The sequence below is a fragment of the Ruditapes philippinarum genome, unplaced genomic scaffold, assembly GCF_026571515.1.
Source record: "Ruditapes philippinarum isolate M1 unplaced genomic scaffold, ASM2657151v2 ctg3689_1_1_1_1, whole genome shotgun sequence".
Taxonomy (NCBI): domain Eukaryota; kingdom Metazoa; phylum Mollusca; class Bivalvia; order Venerida; family Veneridae; genus Ruditapes; species Ruditapes philippinarum.
The window spans coordinates 23,353-46,108 of record NW_026861147.1 but is presented as its reverse complement, the minus strand read 5'-3'; the positions used below and the strand labels follow the sequence as shown (position 1 = coordinate 46,108).

Here is a 22,756-nt window from a genome sequence, read left to right as displayed (position 1 = left end):
ACACCGGTAAATTTTCCCCAAGGAATTTAAAATCAGTATTGTATAATCATATGTGACTATTTTTTTTTAAATATCTGGGCAAAAATTGAGAGGGCCAACACCTACAAAGATCGATGGTTCCTTTTGATGTGTTTTTGATAGTATCCCTTTTAGATGTAAAAGAATATGCGATATTTTTATTTAAAACAGAACAAAAATAAGGGCAATATTACACGTGCTAATAACTAACCAAAAGCCCGCAGAAACCATTTCATTTTATATAAATTAAATGATTAATTTTCCAAGCAAAATAAAAAAGGGGAAATGGTAACATGGTCTGTGCAACGACTCAATTCAGAGGAATAATAGTAATGATAATAAACAAATAAAAACCCCTCATGCTCAGTCGAAAAATGAAAATAATAATGATGAAGAAGATAAAGACGCGATGATGATGATGATGATGATGATGATGATGATAATAATAATAATAATAATAATAATAATAATAATAGCAAAACAGAACGTAAGTTCGATTATATTATTTATTTTGTGCCGTAATGTTAATCTTTATGATATTCTAATGTTCTTATGTTAGATAAGAAATAAATATATTTCTGTCGGATAATAATCTATATGTTATATCATAGACTGGGTTATTAGGCTTTGATCAAAACATGGTCATTTGATGGCCGAGACTCATTCCAAAGAATACTTAAGTACCACTATTCCTGCATAAACTTAAATCCTATAGAAACGTATTGAGCGGACTTTCTTAATCTCCAATAAGCAATCACAGGATTCCTTTAACAAAGATTTATAGATTTTAATTCCCGGGATGCCCGTTCGGCTCCATACCCCGGTTTTTGTTGTCTTTTTTTTATTAACCGGCCAAAAAATTTTGGGAATAAAGGGTCATGCCTCCACCTTTTTACAAAATTCTGAAAATTCAAAATATTCCATATGCAAAAGAATAGATAAGGAAACTAACACAAATTTTTAAAACCTCAAAAATCATCTTTCAAAAATTTCATTTAATTTTGTTCCCCCCTTGTTTCTCGATGGGAACGCATTTTTTTTTTCTTGGGACCATACCGCTTTTCAATGGAAAAGCACTAAGTGTCACATTGAAGGTTTCCATGAAACCCCCATATGAAACCCATCTGGGTTTTAAAATTTTATTTACCCTTTCAAGTTAAATTTTGAATTTTGCTTAAACCGGTTAGGGGGGGGGTGTAATTGCACTTTCCAGTACTCCATGAACAGGCTCAATCAAACCGAGCCTGCAAAATTTTTAATTTTGCCGCGTTGAGCTTTCTTTAGGGATTCTTATTTCAATCTATTTTACCGACTTTGATATCAGATGAATAAGAACTTTTTGAACATTCTTTGATATCATCCTTTTTCAAGCAAATCATGACTAAGATATTAATAGAGGATGGTCATACATGATTAAATTGTAACAAGCTTGGTAATGATTCATACAAATGTTCAATTAGAGAAATTGAAAAATTATATGAGTCTTACAAACTCTGATTTTGAACATATCTTTTTTAGCTCAGTTGTAATGAAAGCTTGATATTTTCTTGTACCACTTTGATGTCAGCATGAAATATATAACAAAGCATGATATGCCTTCATCACGATTCGTTCTGACTATTCCTGGGTTGAGAGCAAAGCTTTTTTAAGCCACCGTTTCCTTTCAGAATTTTATTACGCTTATATAATAGCATTACAGCCAGATTTTTACATGATATGTTTTTTTTCTTCAAAATTTCTAAAGTGGATCATCCAAGGAAGTAAGATTAAGATTTTACGTTAGATATGAAATGCAGTTATTTCAGGCGGGTGATTTTAGACTTGTTTGTTGGGCTTTGATATACGGCTTGGTCATAAGTTTAATTGGAGCTTAGTTTAAACAATATCATATATTTCCATATCTACATTGAATTTCTACTTTCCCCAGTGATTACATAATTTTACGTCTGCACTGACCCGGAATAGAGTATTGAATGTGTTCTCCAGTCTTGGTGTCTTTTTTTAAACATGGCCACAAAAAGTACAATGATGGTTCTTTTCTCTCGTTTCTTTTTTCCTCTTATTGCAACCAGATATTTCTACATGAGATATCTTTTAATAGTTCAAAATTGAATCATTCTAAGAATTTCATGATATCGCCGATGTGGTGCAATTAGACCTTTTTCGTGTAAACTTGATTATTGGCAAACGGACAAAGGACAGTGTATAATCATAAGAGGAGAATGAGCTCTAAAAGGATTAAACAAAGAATAAACGAACTAATTAAACATAAACGTAAGGTTAATCAGTGTATGTTTATAAACTTTATACGTGTAGTTTAAAGTTTATATCTGAATAAAATTATGAAAATGTATTTTTATCCATGCTGACTATATTAATGTATTTACCCAAAGAAAAATAATAAAATATCATTAATTTAAGATTTGAATATTTGCTTAAACCTTATGTTTTGATTCTGACATTTTTTTTTATCTAATCTAAATCGATGTAGAATTGGCCTCAAAGAACAAACCAATACTTGTGTCATATGAGGAAACATTGTCGTAACACTAGTACAATTCCAACTCGGTTGAATGGTAGAGAAAAAAACAACAAACTTCATTTTTGTTTTCCACACACACGCATATTTTATTTCCATAGTCTGATTATTAAGTAGAGAGGCTAGCTATATTTTTATATTCCTTGACAAAAAAGTCTATCTCAATAATTGTTGATTTATGCTCTCAAGTAAACTATAAAAAGAAAAAGTGAACTCAAAATTGAAAACTAAGAGATAAAATATTACGATAATAAATGTTATTTAAAGCAACAAATATCTTAATAATGTATATGTTTGAAGTATTCTTATGTCATGAATTAAAATTTCTATCATACCTTTACTTTAATATTAGAAAAAAGTCAACAACAGATATTTTAAAAGGGCATGATTGACTGCCGATCTGTATAAAAGCATGTAGAGCGATTATGTGATTGCTATTTAAATGTTTCAAACAATCTTTTCTGATTAACGTACAATATTATTTTAACTAACAAGCATTTACTATCAACCTTAAAAAAGTAACTGCAAATGTCTCACAGAAACTTATTATTTGTGTTAATTGGAAATAACTATTCTTGTACAAACCAGACCAAACAGAATGTGTTAGATCCCACTCATTTGTAATCAGATATGATTTATTTCCTGGTTTAAACAAGACCACATTTACAGCAAATATAAACAATACAAACAAGAAATATGAAAAAATAAATGTCTTTGAACGCAAATTATATGTTTTTGATATCCGTAAACATTTACCATCCTACATCCATGTTTGACCGACTGCATGTTGACATGATTTTTGTTTATTTCTATAATTAAATGTTAGCTGCAGAAAAAAGTAATATTGTTCATTGCATCGAACAAAATATAACAAATATTTTGGTGAACATGCAGATAAAGGCATTCTCCAATTAAATTCAAAGCAATTACTTCTAAAATTTCACATTCATTTTGTAATATTTTATCGGGTTTTTGTTTTTACTAATCTATTTTAATAAATTCACAATATTACTGACACATTACACATATCTTTGTAGACGGTACATACGCTTGGAAATGTGCATGCATCACTTGTAAAAAGGAAATAAAAGTAACCAACAAGTTTAAAGATATAATTTCTTTTCCTTAAAAATCAATTATTCGTAGATATAAAATATTAAAGACTGTCTTTAAAATATGATAGATAATCGAGTCATTGGATCAACAATACTCCTGATTAATTAGGTTGATGCATAAACAACACAAAACATAAGTGCTAATTAGAAATCGCCCATACAAACAGAAATAAAATCAATTTAAATCACTATTTTAACTTAAATCCACTGTTCAGTCAAACCAATTTGGAACGGAAAATAATGACTAATGTTCTAATATAACAAAAAATACATTTAAGGTTTGCATTCTAATTAAAGTACAATTTAGCAATGATCATACATCAAAAATATACATGTAATATATTGATTTCAACCCAATTTAACAAACATCAATATGCATAATACCAGTGAATTACAATTAAAAAATAAATATTTTCAAAATTTAAATCCAGTTCAATAGTAATATCTTATCTATATTAGTAATACATTATGCTGTTCTTATCATATACGAGTATTACGTGTCGATCATATTAAATCTGTTTCAGTATGAAAATCTTCATAATCATTCGAATTGGTTATAAAATTTATTGGAATCGACCGTAATAGACAATACTGTATCTCAATTTGCCATAAAGCATCATCTTTATTTATATAAAATAATGTGTGCATTATTTCTACCATTCATTTAATGCACAACAACCTCATTTGCAAATGCAAGTTATTCATAATGCACAGTAAAGGTTTGCAAAACAACGTACAGAAATGTGATCAAAACCCCAAAATATGCTAATTTGTCGTTTTGGTATATAAAATAATTATATAGAAGAAAAATATACCAGATAATAAACCCAAGTAGAAAGTAAAAATCTTTGGAAGTTAGTATCTAATGTTGTATGCATAATGTTAAAGTCATATCTTAAGCAGGATTTAATGTAACCATAGTAAGCAAAACCTTTAAATCGATGCAAACATATATCTTGAATTTGAAACTGAAATCAATTTCATTTACCATACAATTCCTGCTAGCATATTTTAATGTCATCTAGTACATACATTTTAAAAAGAGAAAGTAATAGGCACTGCGTGACAGACATCAACAAACAAAATAAGTAGAAGAAACAAAACATAAAAAGGAATTACGCAGTAAATAAATTTTCTATTACACATTCCTTTGGTACTATAGATAGGACACAATAAGAACAAGAAATAAAACATAAGAAAGAAATTAAGCAGTAAATAAACTTTTTATTTCACATTCCTTTGGTTTTATAGTTAGTAAACAATACCTTTTATTCATGCGTTATTCTATCTCTTTTGTAAAAAATGTCCATTAGGAAGTGTCATTTAACTGTTCTATTTCTGTCGTTTCAAATAAATAATGATCTTTAAAAAAGCTTAACATGAAAAATAACTTCAAGCAGAATAAATTGACATCTCTGTTATTTTTTGCAAAGGATCTGATTACAAATTGCTACGACAAATGCATGTAATCGTTTATAGCATTCAAAAATAATTGACTAAAATAGTTTTTTTTTAATAAACCACTTCGTGTTTCAAAAACAGTCACGCATATAAGCCGTTGGTGCTATATGCATATCCTTACCAAGATCTCAAAGCAAAAGCCACGCCTTCACCACGCCCCTCTATTTGCTCATCATTTGATTCATGATGTTATTTGCTATTTAATACGTACACTAATCATATTCCGTTTGACAGAATATCACTCTCGCTTTAATAAATGCAAGCTAGTTAATATTCAGAATTTAAAATAATACTTTTTGAAGTTTTGCATTAGATCGTTTTTGCATCTCATGCACGAAATTGTAAACAATTCTTTTAGAAAGTTGGATTATTAAATTGTTATTGTCCTATATCAATTATATATGATGAACGAAATTAAGACGCCAACAGAATCACCGAATAGTTTTAAAACAATTCATGTGACTCGCCATTCCTGGAAGTAACAATAACAGATATTGTGGATATTGTATGATTGAAACAAGTCTAAGTCATTCATTTGACATGTTCTTTAACATTTCCAGTGTTCGCTGTTACAACCATTGTGAAATCTTAACCCGAGTTGGTCTTGTTCGAAAACCACCATTTTATTCTTTATTAGGAGAAGAGTTTTGTTCTTGTGTCTGCCTAGTATATTTAATTTTCAGGACATTTATAGAATGATGAATGGAAATTTCATAAAGATGTTATGAAAAGTTTGCCTGTGTCTCACTTTAAGTTAATTTTCTGTTATTTTCTGTAAATGCATATCAGTTACTGAAAATACATTTTTGCATATACTAATTCCTTTACTGAATATCTAGCGTCATTAAAAACAGAAAAATACATGAAAATTGCAGATTTTATTTGATTGAGACTGTACATGAGGGATAACGAAAAGATGCAACACGTCACGTTCCCTAGCACCGGCCTTAGCGGTACTTAATTCACTTCAAAGTGCTGGAAAAAACACAATGATCCCAAAGGACCAGAAAAATTAATCAACACTCTAGTGATGTACGGGGCAACTTTTTTTACAATTATTATTGTCTTCATGTTACAATTTTTATTGTCTACATGTTGTTAAGATAATGATATTTTCTATGACAAGAAACATGATTAAATTTTAATTTGTCGAACTATCTATCTTTTTGCATAATAAAGTTTATTAGATTTCTATAATATTTAATATTTTCTAACATAATTTTAGGCGTTCAGGGGTTGGTTTCTTTCAAATGCTTTTTTATAATTGAAGCTTTTCACTGAGAATATATTTATGGAGACTCTCTTTCGCTTCTAATTTTGTTTTTTTGTTCTCTGTTGGGGTAATGTCTTGAAACTTATAAAGATAGAGCTTTTCAAAATCTCCTTTGTATGTAATTTCAAACCATATTTAGAATTGGCATGCAAAATAAGACGTCAGTGATAGTCCCAATCTGAAAGAGGTATATTCTGTAATCTATTATAATGAATTTTACAACATTATTCTCGTTTTCCACTATTGAAAATATAATTGAAAATAAAGCACATATGTATTGTGCTTGATTGAATATCAAACGCTTACGATTCTATGCATGCTATATTCGATGTTCCGGTACAGACACCTTGTAGCATGGGGGACGATGTTGTATACTGTAGTGTGTGGATCAGTCATGGTCCTGATTTTTTGCATAGTTTTCCGAACAAAATACACTGTCTCCTTAACACCCAAGTTACACAGAGGCATCGGTGATTGATCGGTAGTTTTTTTAGCCAAACTATGGAGTGAACCGATGATAACGTATTTAACACCGATATCACCTATTGGTCACCTGTTTTTCACATATCAACTGCTATTGGGGAAAGATAAGTTTTATCGGTGAAACATTACCGATTGGGATTTTAAAACATGTTTAAAATTCTCGATCGGTAAAAATATTTTACAAATAACCGACAGCAACCTATATCACGAAATATGCAAGCTCTAAATCACCGTTATCACCGATCGGACAAAGATAACCAAATATGAATCACCTGCCATATCTGACGGAAAGTGGTTAACCACTGATGACTAGCTATCAAACACCGATTAATCAGCATTACGCCCGGATGTGCTCCGATTTACAAACGATAAAAACCGATAGTATTTCAGCATTTTTATCACCGTTTGAGTTTGCTTTCTGTCACCGATTACCGTTTACACAGAAAACCAGAAATAAAATCACGTATGACAACCGATCACAACAGCGAGTAAATTTAAAATTAAATGACCGAGTGGGGACCGACCGTCTGTGTAACTGGCACCCCCATATTATTTAAAATATGTGACATAGGGTAATAACCTGTCCATGCTTTTGTATGACTCTCTTATGATTTAAACTTCAATACAAGTTTCTCTTAAGAATTGCACAACCTTTCTAACATTGTTTGTAGTCATGTTTTCGAAATTTTATATATTATTATATATGATGTTTCTTTCCTTAGGTTCCAAAAACTTTCAGATGGAATGGAAACATTAAATGATTTAATTAAATTTTGGAAAGATAATATACACATATCTATCGAGGTTGAAGATTTCCTCTCATAATCTGTTAAGACACCATTAACGCAATTGCAGATACGTTTTAACAAGTTTTTAAGTAACGATGGCGAAGCACTTGCAACGACCTGAAACTCTGTCTCAAACAGAAAATTATTAGCCTTTTAGTTACCCATAAAGCAGCATAACTATGTGGATCAACTATATATGTCACGAAATTTTCAAAATTGCTTTCGTTCAAAAGATATGTGCATACTGCAATTAAAACTTTGTTCTGAACGTTCGAAAGGAGAGAGACAGTATGCTTCCAGTTACTTAATTCGGCAGATTTTAAAAGCCTTCTATCAAATGAGAAAATAGTTTAGCGACTTAATCTCCAAAAAGGTGGCATTTTAAATGAGCCTCGAAATATATCTTCTGTTGAACTCTGTATCTTTCCAGAAAGGCAGCAGTTTCATGGGTTTTAAAGTACTTTTCATTATGACTTTCGAAAATTGGATGAGCATGCCTGCTAACATGTACTAAAATTTTTACATAAAAAGACACTTTAAAAAAGTAGTTACTGTCTCCCGATTCGATAGTTTGTATACTAGAATCTAGCTCATGCATTAATCTAATTACAGACATTTCTGTTACTTCATCATTATTTTGACAAAGTGCTTTTATTTTGACATCAACTGATTCGAATATTTTGTTAACTCTGGTTCCGACATATTTCAGTGTATCAGAAAAGTCGAACCATGATTTACCCATCTGTAATATATTGATGCGTATGTCCGTTTCATTTATTCCCGTTTCATTAAATGATTTGGCTAACTGTTTAACATTTGATAATGGCGTCAAAAAATCGGTTTCTTTCAAAGCTTGCTTAAGCAAAACAAAATTTTTGTTAAAAATAGTCTCAAGGCATGTCAGAAAAATATTTTTCATTTTCTTTCTGTGCCTTTCCGTTCCTGTAAAAGAAATATCAGCCTTGATAAGAAATTCCTTCCATATGACTCCAAAAAGCTCATCAGTCTTCTCGCTATTTAGTTCCTGACCTTTGAGAGTATTTGCAACTTCCATAGATCTTTTTCGTAGTTCCTCTTCGTGCTTCCCTCGACAATGTATTATCATAATTTCTAATGATCTTTTTACTCGGCTTTTTTCGACATGTTCTTTGATGATGTGTTGAAACTCTTCAAATAACATGTGCACACGGATTTGCTGGCTTCTTTTCCATTGAATATCAACATCTTTATATTTATTTCCCTCAAAATAATTTTGAATATTTTCTTCAGTTTTAATTTTTTCATTTAAAAGGATTTCATAAAGCTCGCTTATAAGATTGTCTGCCAAGTTTCGCAATTTTTCCGTTCGAGCAGCAAAGCTGTTTTGTGTAATTTTTGTTAATTTGTCATGAATAAGGCTTTCAAATCGCCAAAGTTCAACTTGAACAACACTGTCCATTTCCATGTATGCTTTCATTGCACGACTATTTCTAAAGGAAAAACTGAAATCTTCATTGGAAACACCTTTCCAAATATCACGTGCTTGCTCAACTATATCTGTCAATGGTTTGTAGGATTTATCCTTCATAGTCAAAGCTCTTTTCAAGATCTTGCACTTTATATCAACTACACTTTCACTGTATTCATTATGAACTCTAGCCATCGGTGGATTTCCTTGCCTTAAATTATTCAGGTACCACACTTGCGAGTTTATGTCAAAATCAATTACTTCGTTAAATGTTGTGATGTCAAGAATTCCCTGACTTCTCGCCGACTCTTTTGTAATTTCATTAAGAGTATGCATTAATTTGCTAATACCACCTATCATACCTCTTGCGGACGTATCAGGTACATTTTGATGAATAAATGCAAAACTTTTTCTTATATCTAATTTTTCATTTCTTATTTTCAATCGTAGAAAGGTTTGCACAATAACTTGAAGAATATCCCTTATTTCGCTTGTATTTTCTCCCATTATATTAACCATTGTAATGTCTCCTACACCAATAATAATGGTAGCCAATTCATTATCATGTTCATGCTGCAGATGACTTAACTCAGAAGACTTCAGACCTTCTGTGTCAACAATAAGTACATAGCTAAACACCGAAACGGTTTCTCCCAAATGTGTACTTTTCGTAGGAATTAGCTGGACATGTATTCCCCTAGTACACCTATCGGTTCTTGAAGAAAATTTTGATCCAAACATCGTGTTCAAAAGAGTTGATTTTCCGGAATTTTGCAGACCTAAAACGCTGAGTGTTAACACTTTACTAGATCCGATACATACATCAACATTTTTGAAGACAGCTTTTATCCATTGATAAGGCATGTAAAAGCTCTCACTCTCTATTAGATCGAAATGGTGTCCATCAAGAAGGAGACGACTGACAATATTAGACATCATGTGTAAAGATGGTAATCCGAATTTGGTTGTATCTTCTTTGAGTTCTAAAATGGCATCATTTATATGACCAATTTCACGAAAAAAATGTTGAACTGTAAATGATGCTTCGTCATTTGTTTCTTCAAAATCTGCAATGGCAGTATCCTGTAATATTTGGCGTTTTTCTCTTTCAATATGAAAATGTAACCAGGAAAGAAAATATTTAAGAATTAAATGGCAATTGTTGTTTTTTATAAGAATGTGGAGAAAAAGTTTAACAGACTTAGTTATCGATGCAAGTTGTTGTCGTCTCACTGTTATGATTTTTACATTTATTTTCTCTCCTTCTAAAAAACATTTTTCTCTTTCTCTTTCTTTTAATAACTTTCCTAATTCCTTTGATAAGTTACTATGGACTGGTGTCAAGTGTTGTTTCCAAACATTTGGCTCACCGTCAGCTTTCATTTGTTTAACGAGTTTAGTAGCTTCAAGCTTGCCTTGTTGACAGATGTCATCTTCTTCGTCGGTTTTTATTGTTGTTAATTTTGCTTGTGATAATCGTTCTTCAAAGGACATTGTTTTAATTATTTTAAGCTGATCTGATATATTATTTGTTATGCCTGATAAGATGTTTACGACATTCTGCTCAACAGTGCCTTTGTGTGTACTCAAAATTCGTAAACTGATTTCTGATTTTAATGAAATGACACCACTTTGAAATTTCTTGACGAATCTAACTGCATCAAGGTTAAATGGGCCCGCAAATATCAAAATAACTGAGGAAAATTGAAGAAGAACATCCTCAACCTTCTTACTTTGGTTCAAAACCATGTCTAAATCAACGATCATTACAATTGAATCTATAAAGTTTGCTATGAAGTACAAACTATCTGTGCTAAAATGTCTGCAAAGATCTCCCCTCAAGTTAAAAAATGTCATTGCATCTAGAAATCTATCTTTTTTTCATCGGTGGTTGGTAACCAAAACATCTCTATATGTCCATTACTTAATTTTCTTGGAGTCATCCCAGAGGGACAGTCAATATTAAAAAATGTCTTACACCCTTGAACAAAAAGAAGACTATTGATTAGTTTAGATTTCGAATAGTGAGGGCGACCTAGCCTTCCAAACGCTACCAACTTTGTTTGCATACTAAGGACATCAGTTTCCCTACTCTGTTTTTATTTATATTGGTAAATGTCTGATTACTCTCTATGGCTAGAGACCGCAACGGCCAAACAGAAATTACTGGAGTTTGCTTCCCACGTGTTCCCCAATACATAAAAGGGACAGCCAGTTTACACAGATATAGTTTCTGAACAAATATTTGTTTCATAAATGGATCACAACATTGAAAAACAACAGTGAATATATCTAGTGGACTGATGTTTTGATAGATATCTGGTATTTCTGACATGCATGATAATGAGTCCTCTAGGTTTAAACTATTGTCAGAATTGTCGTCTTCTGACAACCTGATGTCTCTTGATTCGCTATGAGCACACATCAGTCGCTTCAAAACCAACCACGGGATGTCGGTTAATGATAACTTCCCATGCATCTGCTCGATGTTTTCGTTTGGATCAACTGCTATGACATCTAGAATAGATATTTTTCCAGGATATTTGTCTGTCAATCCAAGCTTTTGAAGTATTTGATGAATATGGGATTCAGTTTCTGTAGAATCTACGAAAAATTAAACCACATACCGTATATCTTATTCTGAATAAAAATACAAAAGTTCAATAAAATAAATTTACGTGTGAAAATTTATTACACCAAAAGACAAAAAAGATAGGAAACCTTCTTAACAAGTTTTATAAGTAGCAAATAATGCAGAACTAGTTTAGAGCAAATGCAAACGCCATCGATGTTAAGAATTTAAGGACTACTGTAACAATTAAAGGTTACAGTTAAAAAATTCAGCAAATACAATAAAATCATGGTCATCCAGAAAAAAACAGATTTTAAGAATTTACTTTTTCATTATCATCGGACAGGCTGAGGTTAAAAAAATAGCCTTGATTTGATTTTTAAATGTACTCGATAACATCACAGTAATTTGTAGTGGGTGAAATAAGAAATGAAGTTACAATAAAATAATATCCAACAGAACAAATCCACTTTATTACCTCTTGACTTTGAAGAATCCGGCCTTTTAAGATCACCTTCGACCTGCTCACAATCAGCAGTGTCAGCAGCAGCAGATTCTGAAAGAATTTAGATGAAAAGATTTATGAAATGAAGTTTTTTCATTTATCTAAACCTTGGATACCAGTAACTTTTCAATATTATTTCGAACATATTGTTCAGCAGGACAAACAAAAAATCTAGTAAACTTCCGATTCCAATGTTCAGCTTCAAAATCAACATTTGGCTGAGAATGTGATATTCATTAGTTTGAAACATAATTTCAAACCGAATATAAGTCTAGACAATCAATGATAGCAACTCATTCAAGATTATCTATGTAGAGGTAGGCAAAAGACATTTAGTTGAAAGTTCAACATTCGTAAGTATTCAATATAATTTAAAAACTAATGATAAGCTAACTACAATCAGCCACGCATATCAAATTTCCAATGTTGATCTGGACAATCGACATTCATCTCAATTATGCGTTTTCTAAGTTTTAAATATAATATCAAAACGAATGTTGAGCTAGACAATCAACAATCAGCTCAAATTACTCGCGTATATAACGGAAAGTGATGTAAACAGCCGTAATACATATACAGTGGTCAACTGATAAAATCAGATGTCTTTATACAAATCTGGAATTAGGAGACCCTTGAAACTTTTCTTTCTGACAAGGTTAAAATAATTACAAAAAGGTAAGAAAGTCAGCTTAGTATCTAAGAATAATAGTAACGATTTAAAAAATAAATTGTATAAATATTTTATAAGAAACTGTCATAGGTCTGACAAGAATGCCTGCACGCATAACAGGATGATATTGTTCAGACAACCACAGTTGTTTGTCTGGCAAACAACGAAATGCATTTGCATACATGGATCGTTGTTTGGAGCGATAAGAGGTGAGGTTAAAAACGTCCTTCGGACTGATTTAATAATTTAGGTATTATATTTCAACACATAATCAATCTAGGATTGATAAGTTGATTTTATCTCTAAGAAAGTAAAACGAAATTATTTTCTTTTGACATTGCGTATTTTTTAAAACGACTCGTGTTTTGATTTCCTTAAATGATTATAAACAACAAGAATTCAGCCTTTTTACTATTCAATGTTCAATTTAATGTAAGCTAATATTAAAGCTTAATTTATTATCTGTATTTAATTTTCATATCTATATTTTTGTCAGATTAAAAATCTGATTTGAATTATAGTTTGTGATCATAAAGATATGACTCAGAAACAAGAATATTTGCAGCTTCAGGCTTTAAAGCAAATCTGTATTTCTTTTTGAAATTACACACAAACGAAAGTAACTATGAGGAATTATAGAAGAATATAGAATATTTTAAACTTTACATAATTCAGCACACCCGCACGCACGCACACACACACTCTCACACACTGTTATTTTTGTAACCATGTAAGGATGTGTATTATATTTTAAAAAATAAAATCTTTTTTTTTTTTAATTATGTTTTTTTGCTAGAAATATTAGCCAAACGGTCCAAAATGACAAATTAGGTACTTGAAACAATTATATCCCCTTTATATGTGGGGGTATAATTATACGCATCGCATATCTCGTCCTTATGTTTCATAACTGCTGCATTTTTTAACGAATGATAGCACCCTTATTCAACTGAAGCGTTTGTAAATGATTGTTCAGTTAGTTACAAATTTGTGTCAAAACATCTAATGCAACTACGCCAAACAATAGTTTTTCCTTTAGACTATCCTATTATTTACAACATTTAATTTCAGATTCATCCTCGAAATAATTAAATACAAACTCAGTGGTAAAAATCTGTTTATACCATGGTTTTTCTTAAAACTAAACATTTATAATTCCTTATTAAAAAAGAAAGCAGATACATTTATTTCACGCCGAGCATCTTACTCTAAGTCTATTGTAATTATTTGATTGGTCATCGCTTAGATAATGATTGCCAATATTATTAAGTATACCTGACATAAATGTGCCCCTTCTTTATCTATGCAAGTTTTTCGGCGGGGCTTAAAATATAATTTTATTAATATTCACGATAACGTCAGCGGTCCGACGAAAAGGTATAATAGTGATCTCCTTGACGGGCACTATTTTGTCATTTTCGGACCGCCAAAAACTAGTGGTGATTTACCGAAAATAAGGTTTTACCAAACTCTTATTACACAAGCTAACTGCCACAATTGGATATTGAAATTTGTACTTAGCTAAGGGAAATAACTATAACAAAACAAAAAAAAATCCACGAGCAAAATCAAATGTGTTAAGCGTCACATGTTGATCGACATTGCTGTATATTTTCATGACTCTAGGTCAAATAATTGTTTTTGATTCGCACAACATATGTTGAAAATTGCATTCCTTTTCCTATAGCTAGTCAATGGCAATTACTCTACAAACACAGAATTTACCCACAAGCATACCCGAAGATGCACAACTCAAAATGCTGACCAACATTTCTAAAGGTTTTTATGTTTTTTGTGTAAAGACAATTATTATACAACACATGTGAGTTGTTGAATTTGGAAATGTACACCATGTATACTGGTAGCAAGATACCAAAAGCACGAAATGCAGGAGCACCTAAAACAGGTAGACAACCTGATTTAAATTCATCACTGTTCACTGCAAAATGCTTAACATCTTGCTAAATGACACATAAAATTGTAGCCCTAAATAAGAATTTCAAAGTGTTTTGAAAGCTTGAAAATTCTTTACGTGTATGTATTTTGTAATCGATCCTTTGAAAAATATATTTCAAAAGATTTTTCGGTTTCAATCATCAGGACCGAAAGTACATGATAATGGCTATTTAGTAACGTGTACATTCCCTAAGCCTTCGTGAAATAATCAGAACGTCAATGTGCGCAGTATGTTAACAAGCATCACTAAAGGTTTGTAGTGTCATTGCCAGCAGAAATCGTCGCATTTTTGACCTATTAAAGTAAACACAATTTCAAACACTGTAAGATAGCAAACACAGCGCAATGAGGTATCCTTCAACGATCCGATTATTTTGCGTACGGGAGCAAAGATCGCAGAGTGAATGGATTGAAAGCTTCCACTGAGTTTGGGAGGCAGTTTCGGTGTTGTCATTATTTTCTTACCGCACGTGTGCGCATAGTTTAGCAAAAATATGTTAAACTTTGCATGATTAAGGAAACCCATTGATGAAAAATATGGAGAACAAATGGCGCTCACGGTCCTACATTTTTTGTAAACTGACCATGGAGGCCTTTTCTTTAGATAGTAAGAAGCTGAAAAAAACAATTGAAAAACAGTTAACTATGCTAACCGGAAAACCTGCCCCAGTGTTATTCTTGACAGGGGCCATAACGTGATGTCGCACAAACAACTAAAGAATATAATATTTTGTACGGAATGTTGTTATTTCGAAAGCAAAGAAACAGTTCTGAATAAGTCTTGATATAAATTTATGCTGTTTTGCAATTTCTGGATGTTCCGCATACGTTATTATGTATTCGTAAGTTAAGTAAATCGATACTTCTGATAGAAATAATGTGCCAATGCTTAAAACACTAGAAAACACAATAAAACGTGATTTAAATACCTTACACCAATCTCAAAAATCTATCATTTTTCTCTGTCACTAGTAACAGTGAGATATTTCAAATGAGTCTTAACAACAGTTAATGAAATTTCATAGAAAAAAAAATTCTCACTCACTTAAATAGACCTATGTTGTACTTATAAAAAGGGAAAATATCCAGCTCAGTTCAAAACCTTGTTTGATACTTCTTTGTCGCCAAAACATTATTAACTTCCGTAACAGTTATTGAACTTTGTTTATGAAAGGTATGTACCAGCAATAATGTCGTGTTTTTGGGATTAAATACCAGATAATTTTGTTTGAAGTTGTTAAATTACCCTTAAATGTTATCAAAAGTACTAAGTCGAGCATCATAGCCCATCACACAGTTTCCATTGAGAAAAACAGAATCTTCTTTTAACTTCCGTTACCAAAAGTTTATAATTATCCATTATGATGTTTAATATGTTATATAATATCTTGGACTACGGGTACATTACCTGAAACGATTTTCACGTAAATATCAAAGTGTCTGTTCGATAAAATATTAGAAACACTTTAACCCTTTCCCTCATGAGCATATTGTAAAAATGGCCGTTTTCATTGAAAAGCCTCCTGTTACAAGTTCAAACTGCTATGAAACTATGAAAAATGCTTCAATACTAATCAAACTTGGCACAAATGTTGACTGGGCCATTGCTTTTGTAACGACATGCTCAGTTTTAAATTTCCTGTTACCATGGCAACGAGGGGACATCTCAAAATTGCCAAAAATCACTATTTTGCCTCGATTTTTTCCATCAAAATTTATTTCAAAGTGCTGCAACTTTTCAAGGGATTGAGATAGAGTCAAAGGCCCTTCAGCGTTGGTTACACGTTACCTTATGACCTGGGGTAATTTTTAGCCTCTCACAAGTCCGAAATTTTCTTGGCGATGAGGGGGACTACCGACCCCCTTCAAACCCCCCAAACAGAAGGGGCACACCCCACTTATCATTATATATTCACCCAACGTTTGCGAGATTGTTAAAGCCACCGATGCTGTAAAAATCGTTAAATCGTGCGGCGCCTGTTTTATTTGTGACCTAAGCATAAACAGATTTGAATATATTCTTAGCATAGTTAAGTACATGTGTATTAACATTGTATGACATTTCCCACCTTGTGACATCAGATTTGCAGCCAACAATTATCTCGCGTTATCGCAACAGGCGGCTAAATGGGGACAAATACTTGAATCTTTGCATTGTTTCTTATTTCCAGCAGATGAGATGGATTTTACCCCTGAGGTTGCTTTAAGTAAACAACTAACAATGTTCAATTCCAAATTTGCAAACTGTCCATCATACAGTGCTACGCTCCTACAAACTATGTGGATGAAGAAGACGAAAATGATTTTTATAACCAGTTACAAACAGTTTTTGACAAAGTTCCTCAATATGACATTGAACTTGTCACTGGAGACCTCAATGCCAAAGTGGGTTCTGACAACACAAACATAGAACAGAGTATTGGAAAACATGGATGTTGTGCTCGAAACGAGAATAACGGTTGACTGATTTCTGTCTATCAAACAGATTTGTAATAAAATGCACTGTCTTTCCCCTGAGAAACATCCATAAATTGACTTGGGGATCACTAGACGGTAATACTGTTAACCAAATTGACCATGTTATCATCAATTCCAGAGAACAGAAGATTTCTGTTAGATGTAAGAATTTTGAGGGGTGCAGGTGCCAACAGTGATCATTATCTGGTCAAAATCAAATTCAACTCAAGGTAAGGAAAACACCAAAGCGAGAAAGTATCAGAAAGAGGATAGACATTCACCGACTTAAATTCCCCAACATTCCGAATGTAATAATCTTAAACAGAAAGCCCTTAATACCAACTCAACAAGGATACAAGAACAACAAAGCTCCTATAAAACTAAAATACAAAAAAGTCAAAAATGTGCTAGGAAAGACATATGTGAATTTGCAGATGCTTTTGCAAGTAGAGCAGAGGATGCTGCTTGAAGAGGGGAGACGAGAACTGTGTATAAGATCACAAACCAGCTATGTGGTACAATAAGAGCTCAACTACACAGGTCAAAAACAACCAGGCACATGAGAGGGTAATATAAAATAATCAGCCAAAATGTGTCATTTGAGGATACCCATGCAAAAAAGCTTGTTTTCTTTTCTTAAGGTAATTAATCAGTGAGGGATTTCTTAATTTGATAACGTCATTACTATTACACTATTACTTTATTACTGGATTGAAGGATACTTGCAAATGTCCAGCGTACTTCACAGATTCAAAAGTTATTAAACAAATGATTTTTTTTAGCAACACGATAGCTCACATTTTATATTTTTGGCTTTATATTACTTGGATGGTGTTGAAGATAGAAACGGTATATTTCACCACAGGCATTCAAAAATCAGAAGTTGTTTTGTCATATGTGACTGATGCATTATAGAATATAGAAGGCGAAAATTGAGTGGACCGACACTCTACAGATGGTTCTTTTTGATGTGTAATCCGATATGGTCTCTTTCACTCTAGTCAGGTTGCTTTATAAATACACTTATCTATTATTATATAAAATTTGCCTCTTAGCAGCAGCTGGATACAATGCTTTGAGAAATAAAACTTAATATACTAACATAATTATTCTATATGAAATTTAAACCCAAACTTTTTGTATTTTTAAATTAAAATTTAGTGCTAATAAAAAAAACTCTTTGGGCCCAGACAAAAGTACACTTTTTAAAGCTTTCAGTTCTTTGTTTAAAAAATAGTTACAATGTGGGGGTTAAAACCTGAGGTTTTCCCATTGCAAAAACACTTGAAAGTTGTTTTTTTAAATTTTGTTAAGTGTTGTGGGTGAAATTTAAAATTTTTACCTTTTTCTTTTTATATAATTTTTCATTTTTTTTCCCCAAACAATAGAAAAAAGACGGTTTAAAAACGGGCGATTTTTCCAAAAAATTTTTTGGGAAACACAGAAAAACCCTACTTCTTGTAGATTCTCATTGTGTAAAAATGAACAAAGGGCAATAACTCTAAAATAAAGCAATGCAGATTATGTTTTTTTGTGCATTTCACATTTGTCTACCTACTATTGATATCTCTCGTAGTTTCAGAGTCATGTCTGGTACAAAGTTCAAAGTGTCAAAATGAGCAAAAGGCAAAACTCAAGAATAAAACACGGTAGAGTTATGGTTGATTTTGCACTGCACATCTACACAATAAGATCTATCTAACTACAAATTCTTGTTAGTTTCAGAGTTATGTCTCGGAAAAAGTTTAAAGTGTAAAATGAAGAAAGGGGGATAATTCCAAAATTAGACATGGCAGATTTACGGTTCTCTTGCACTACACCTTTACCAAATGAGATCTAACTACTTACAGAGTAACTTGTTGATACCTCTTGTAGTTTCAAAGTTATGTCCTTGGCGAAAAGGGGACGGACGGACAAAGCGGCGACTATATACTTTTCCTTCGGATAGCATAAAAATGGAAATTGATAAGAAAACAGTTTAAGCTATAAGCTTTTGTTTTTAGGCCAAATGACATGACGGTTTCTGCAACGAATCTACGTATATGTGTCTCAGTTAATTAGAATCGCTGGAGCTTTTGGAAACGTAACGGATTTTAACGAGCGGAATAGTTTCATTACTAGCAAGCTCCTCAAACAGGGCTGCCGCTATCATAAATTACGGAACTATTTTACAATCGTACCTTTGGTTTAATTTCAAAATTTAATAGTAATTTAAAAACAATTCTGCGACAAGAGATTAGCCAGCCTTATTATATGGGGAAGTGATTTACAGACTCCGTAAGATCATAGGTCATGGTAATTTTTCTGCTGTCTTTACTAAAATTATTGAATGTTTTATTAAATGAGGTTATGACCCTACCATTTTAAGACAAAGTGATACGCTTTCCTCTTTTGATAATATCTAACGGACCAAATGGGAGACTGTATGATGGACAGTTCTGAAAGCCCTTTGGGACTGAATTGTCTTAATGTTCGTTATCTGTCCTGCTTTGTCGGGCCCTTGTAGATTATGTTCTTGTTGCTCTGTCTTACTTTAAGGCATTGGGTACTTTTGTTATGGTCATTGTGTAGTTTTATATTTTACTACATGATCATCTCTGTGTTTTACATATAATACTTTTTAGCTCACCTGTCACAAAGTGACAGGGTTAGCTTTTGTGATCGCTTTTCGTCCGGCGTCCTTCCGTCGTCCGTCCGTCCGTCGTCCGTCCGTCCGTAAACTTTTACTTTAAATGACATCTCCTCATAAACCACTAAGCCAATTTCATCCAAACTTCACAGGAATGTTCCTTTGGTGGTCACCTTTAACAAATGTTCAAAGAATTTAATTCCATGCAGAACTCTGGTTGCCATAGCAACCAAAAGAAAAAAACTTTAAATATCTTCTACTAAAAAATCCAAAGAGCTAGAGCTTAGATATTTGGCATGAAACATCTTCTAGTGAGTGTCTACCAAGTTTGTTTAAATAAAAGCCATGGGGTCAAAATTTGGCTCCGCCCCGGGGGGTCATTGATTTTCCCTATATGCATATAGTAAAAAACTTTTTAAAAATTTTTTCTTTTAAAAAAAGGGTAGAGCTTAGATATTTTGGGATGAAACTCTTTTTAGTGAGTGTTTACCAAGTGGTTCAAATAAAAAAACCCTGGGAAACAAAATTTTGGCCCCCCCCCAGGGGGTCAATTTTAAATTTTTCCCTTTTACGCATTATAGTAAAAAAAAATTCCCCTTTTTAAAAAAACTCAAAAAAGCTTTTGAGCTTTAAAATATTTAGCATGAAACATTTCTAATGGTTTTCTTTCCAAAAATTTGTTCAAATTTAAAAACCCTTGGGCAAAAAATTTGGGCCCCCCCCCGGGGGTCATTTTATTTTCCCCTTTTATGTGTAAAGCAAAAAATTTTAAAATCTTTTTTTTGGAAAAAACCCCAAAAAAGGGTAAAAGTTAAAAAATTAAAACATGAAAAATCTTCTACTAAGTGTCTTCAAAGTTTATTCAAATAAACCCAATGAGCTAGAGCTTAGATGTTTAGCAAGAAACATCTTCTTATGGGTGTCTACCAAGTCTGTTCAAATAAAAGCCCTTGGGTAAAAATTGGCCCTGGGGGGATGGCAGAGGTCATTGTTTTTCATTATATGTTTGTAGTAAAAACTTAACATCATGAAACATCTTCTAATGGGTGTCTTCCAAGTTCGTTCAAATAAAAGCCCTGGGGTTTAAAATGGCCCCACTCTAGGGGCCTATTTACAGGTGAGCGACCTAAGGGCCATCATGGCCCTCTTGTTTTTACCATCACATATATTTGAATTTCACTTAGCGGTAATCAATTTTAATTGCATTGTCTCGTTTAAAAGGAACATTGTGGGGCTCAGAGTGAGGTTCGGTGCACCATGAACCGGTTTAAACTACCAAGTTGTACTTTGGCTGCTGACCGTTCCATGTATGTCTTTTTTATTGTTTCATACTATTATGATGACACTGCTGAGTCCCTTCTTGTTGTTTTCTCGTTTATCTTCATTTTGCCCCATAATTATTAAACATCTATTATTATTTTGCCCCTTCCCGACCCTTGAGTGCCTCACCATGTGTCCCTTTACTTTGTTGGCTTATTATTCAATCAATGAATCGTCTTCTTTAGTTTCCTTGTCGGTTATTATTATTTCCTATTGTTTATTATATTGCTTGAGTGTTGTGGTAATTTAATTCCATCTTTTCTTGTTAATCTTGTTCATTATATTTTAGAGATATCTTCTACATACAGTTGTATTTATACAGTTTTGAGTAGTTTTCGATTTTGATACACGTAACTCTATTAGAACAATGTATCTCGTATATTATATCTCTTGAAATTAAACGATGTTCTATGTGGATTTGTCTAATATGTTCTTCCCGCTAACATGCATAACTTTTGACTTACAGTACAAGGATACACATTTTCTTATGTACCTTTTTGTGCATCGATTGATCATGATAGGAGAGGTGTTTAAAGTTAATTCAGAGCAGAGCTATCAATTATAACAATACCTATTTTTAATAATATTAATAATCATTATTTACAATAAAACAAAATGAATTAAAAGTACATATAGTAACCTGAACACCAGCCCTGAAGGACTTTAATTTTAGATGAATCATGACTATTTGAACTTGTTTGTTATCGCCATATTTAAAGCAAACCATGACTAACATATTCATAGATGATAATCATAAATGATTAATTGTATCAACATTTAATACGATTTATACAAAGGTTGATTTTGTTAGAAATTATATCAAAATTTCAAACTCTGATTTGGAACATTTCTATTTTAACTCAGTTGTAATGAAAGCTTAAAGTTTAGTTCATGTGCTTGTATCGCTGTCAATGCCGCTATAGATATATATGGGAACATGGTTTTGAACCTAGTGGGACTCGGACCACCTAATCATGTGTTAGGAACAGACTTTTTAAGCTACCGTATCCTTTACGATTTTCATTTCGCTTAGAATGACAATAATATTTCTACATGATATGTTTTATATTCAGTTCTAAAATGGATCATCCAAGGAAGTAAGATAAAGATTCTTGCGTTAGATGTGAACAGCAGTTCTTTCAGGCGGATGATTTTAGACTTGTTTGTTGGGCTTCGATATATGGCTTGGTCATAAGTTCAATTAAAGACAATTTAAAATAATATTATATATTTCCATTCTTACATTTATACTTTCCCCAGTGACTACATATGCTTGTACTTTACGTCTGCACTTACCCAGAGTAAAGTATTAAAAGTTTTTAGAATGTCTTGGTGTCTTTTAACCATGGCTCGAAAAACACAATAAAATTATGGGTCATTTTTACTCCTCTCATTTCGTTTTGCATAGCAACCAGTTAGTTCTACATGAGATGATTTTTCAAAGTTCAAATTTGAACCACCCGAAAAAAAAATCAAATTAAAATTTCAAGATATTGCCCAAGTGGCGCATTAGATTTTTGTTA

At 32.3% G+C, this 22,756-nt stretch overlaps 1 protein-coding gene across 1 annotated transcript; it reads right to left on the bottom strand.

Moving 5' to 3' along the window:
- Positions 1-2,626: 2,626 nt before the first annotated feature.
- Positions 2,627-12,254, bottom strand: LOC132714690 (interferon-induced very large GTPase 1-like). Its single transcript, XM_060697600.1, has 2 exons — positions 12,175-12,254; positions 2,627-11,728 (listed from the first exon to the last, which is right to left on the bottom strand). Exon 2 carries the CDS (start codon positions 10,979-10,981, stop codon positions 8,036-8,038), a length of 2,946 nt encoding a protein of 981 aa, XP_060553583.1. The 5' UTR covers positions 10,982-11,728; positions 12,175-12,254; the 3' UTR covers positions 2,627-8,035.
- Positions 12,255-22,756: the final 10,502 nt, after the last annotated feature.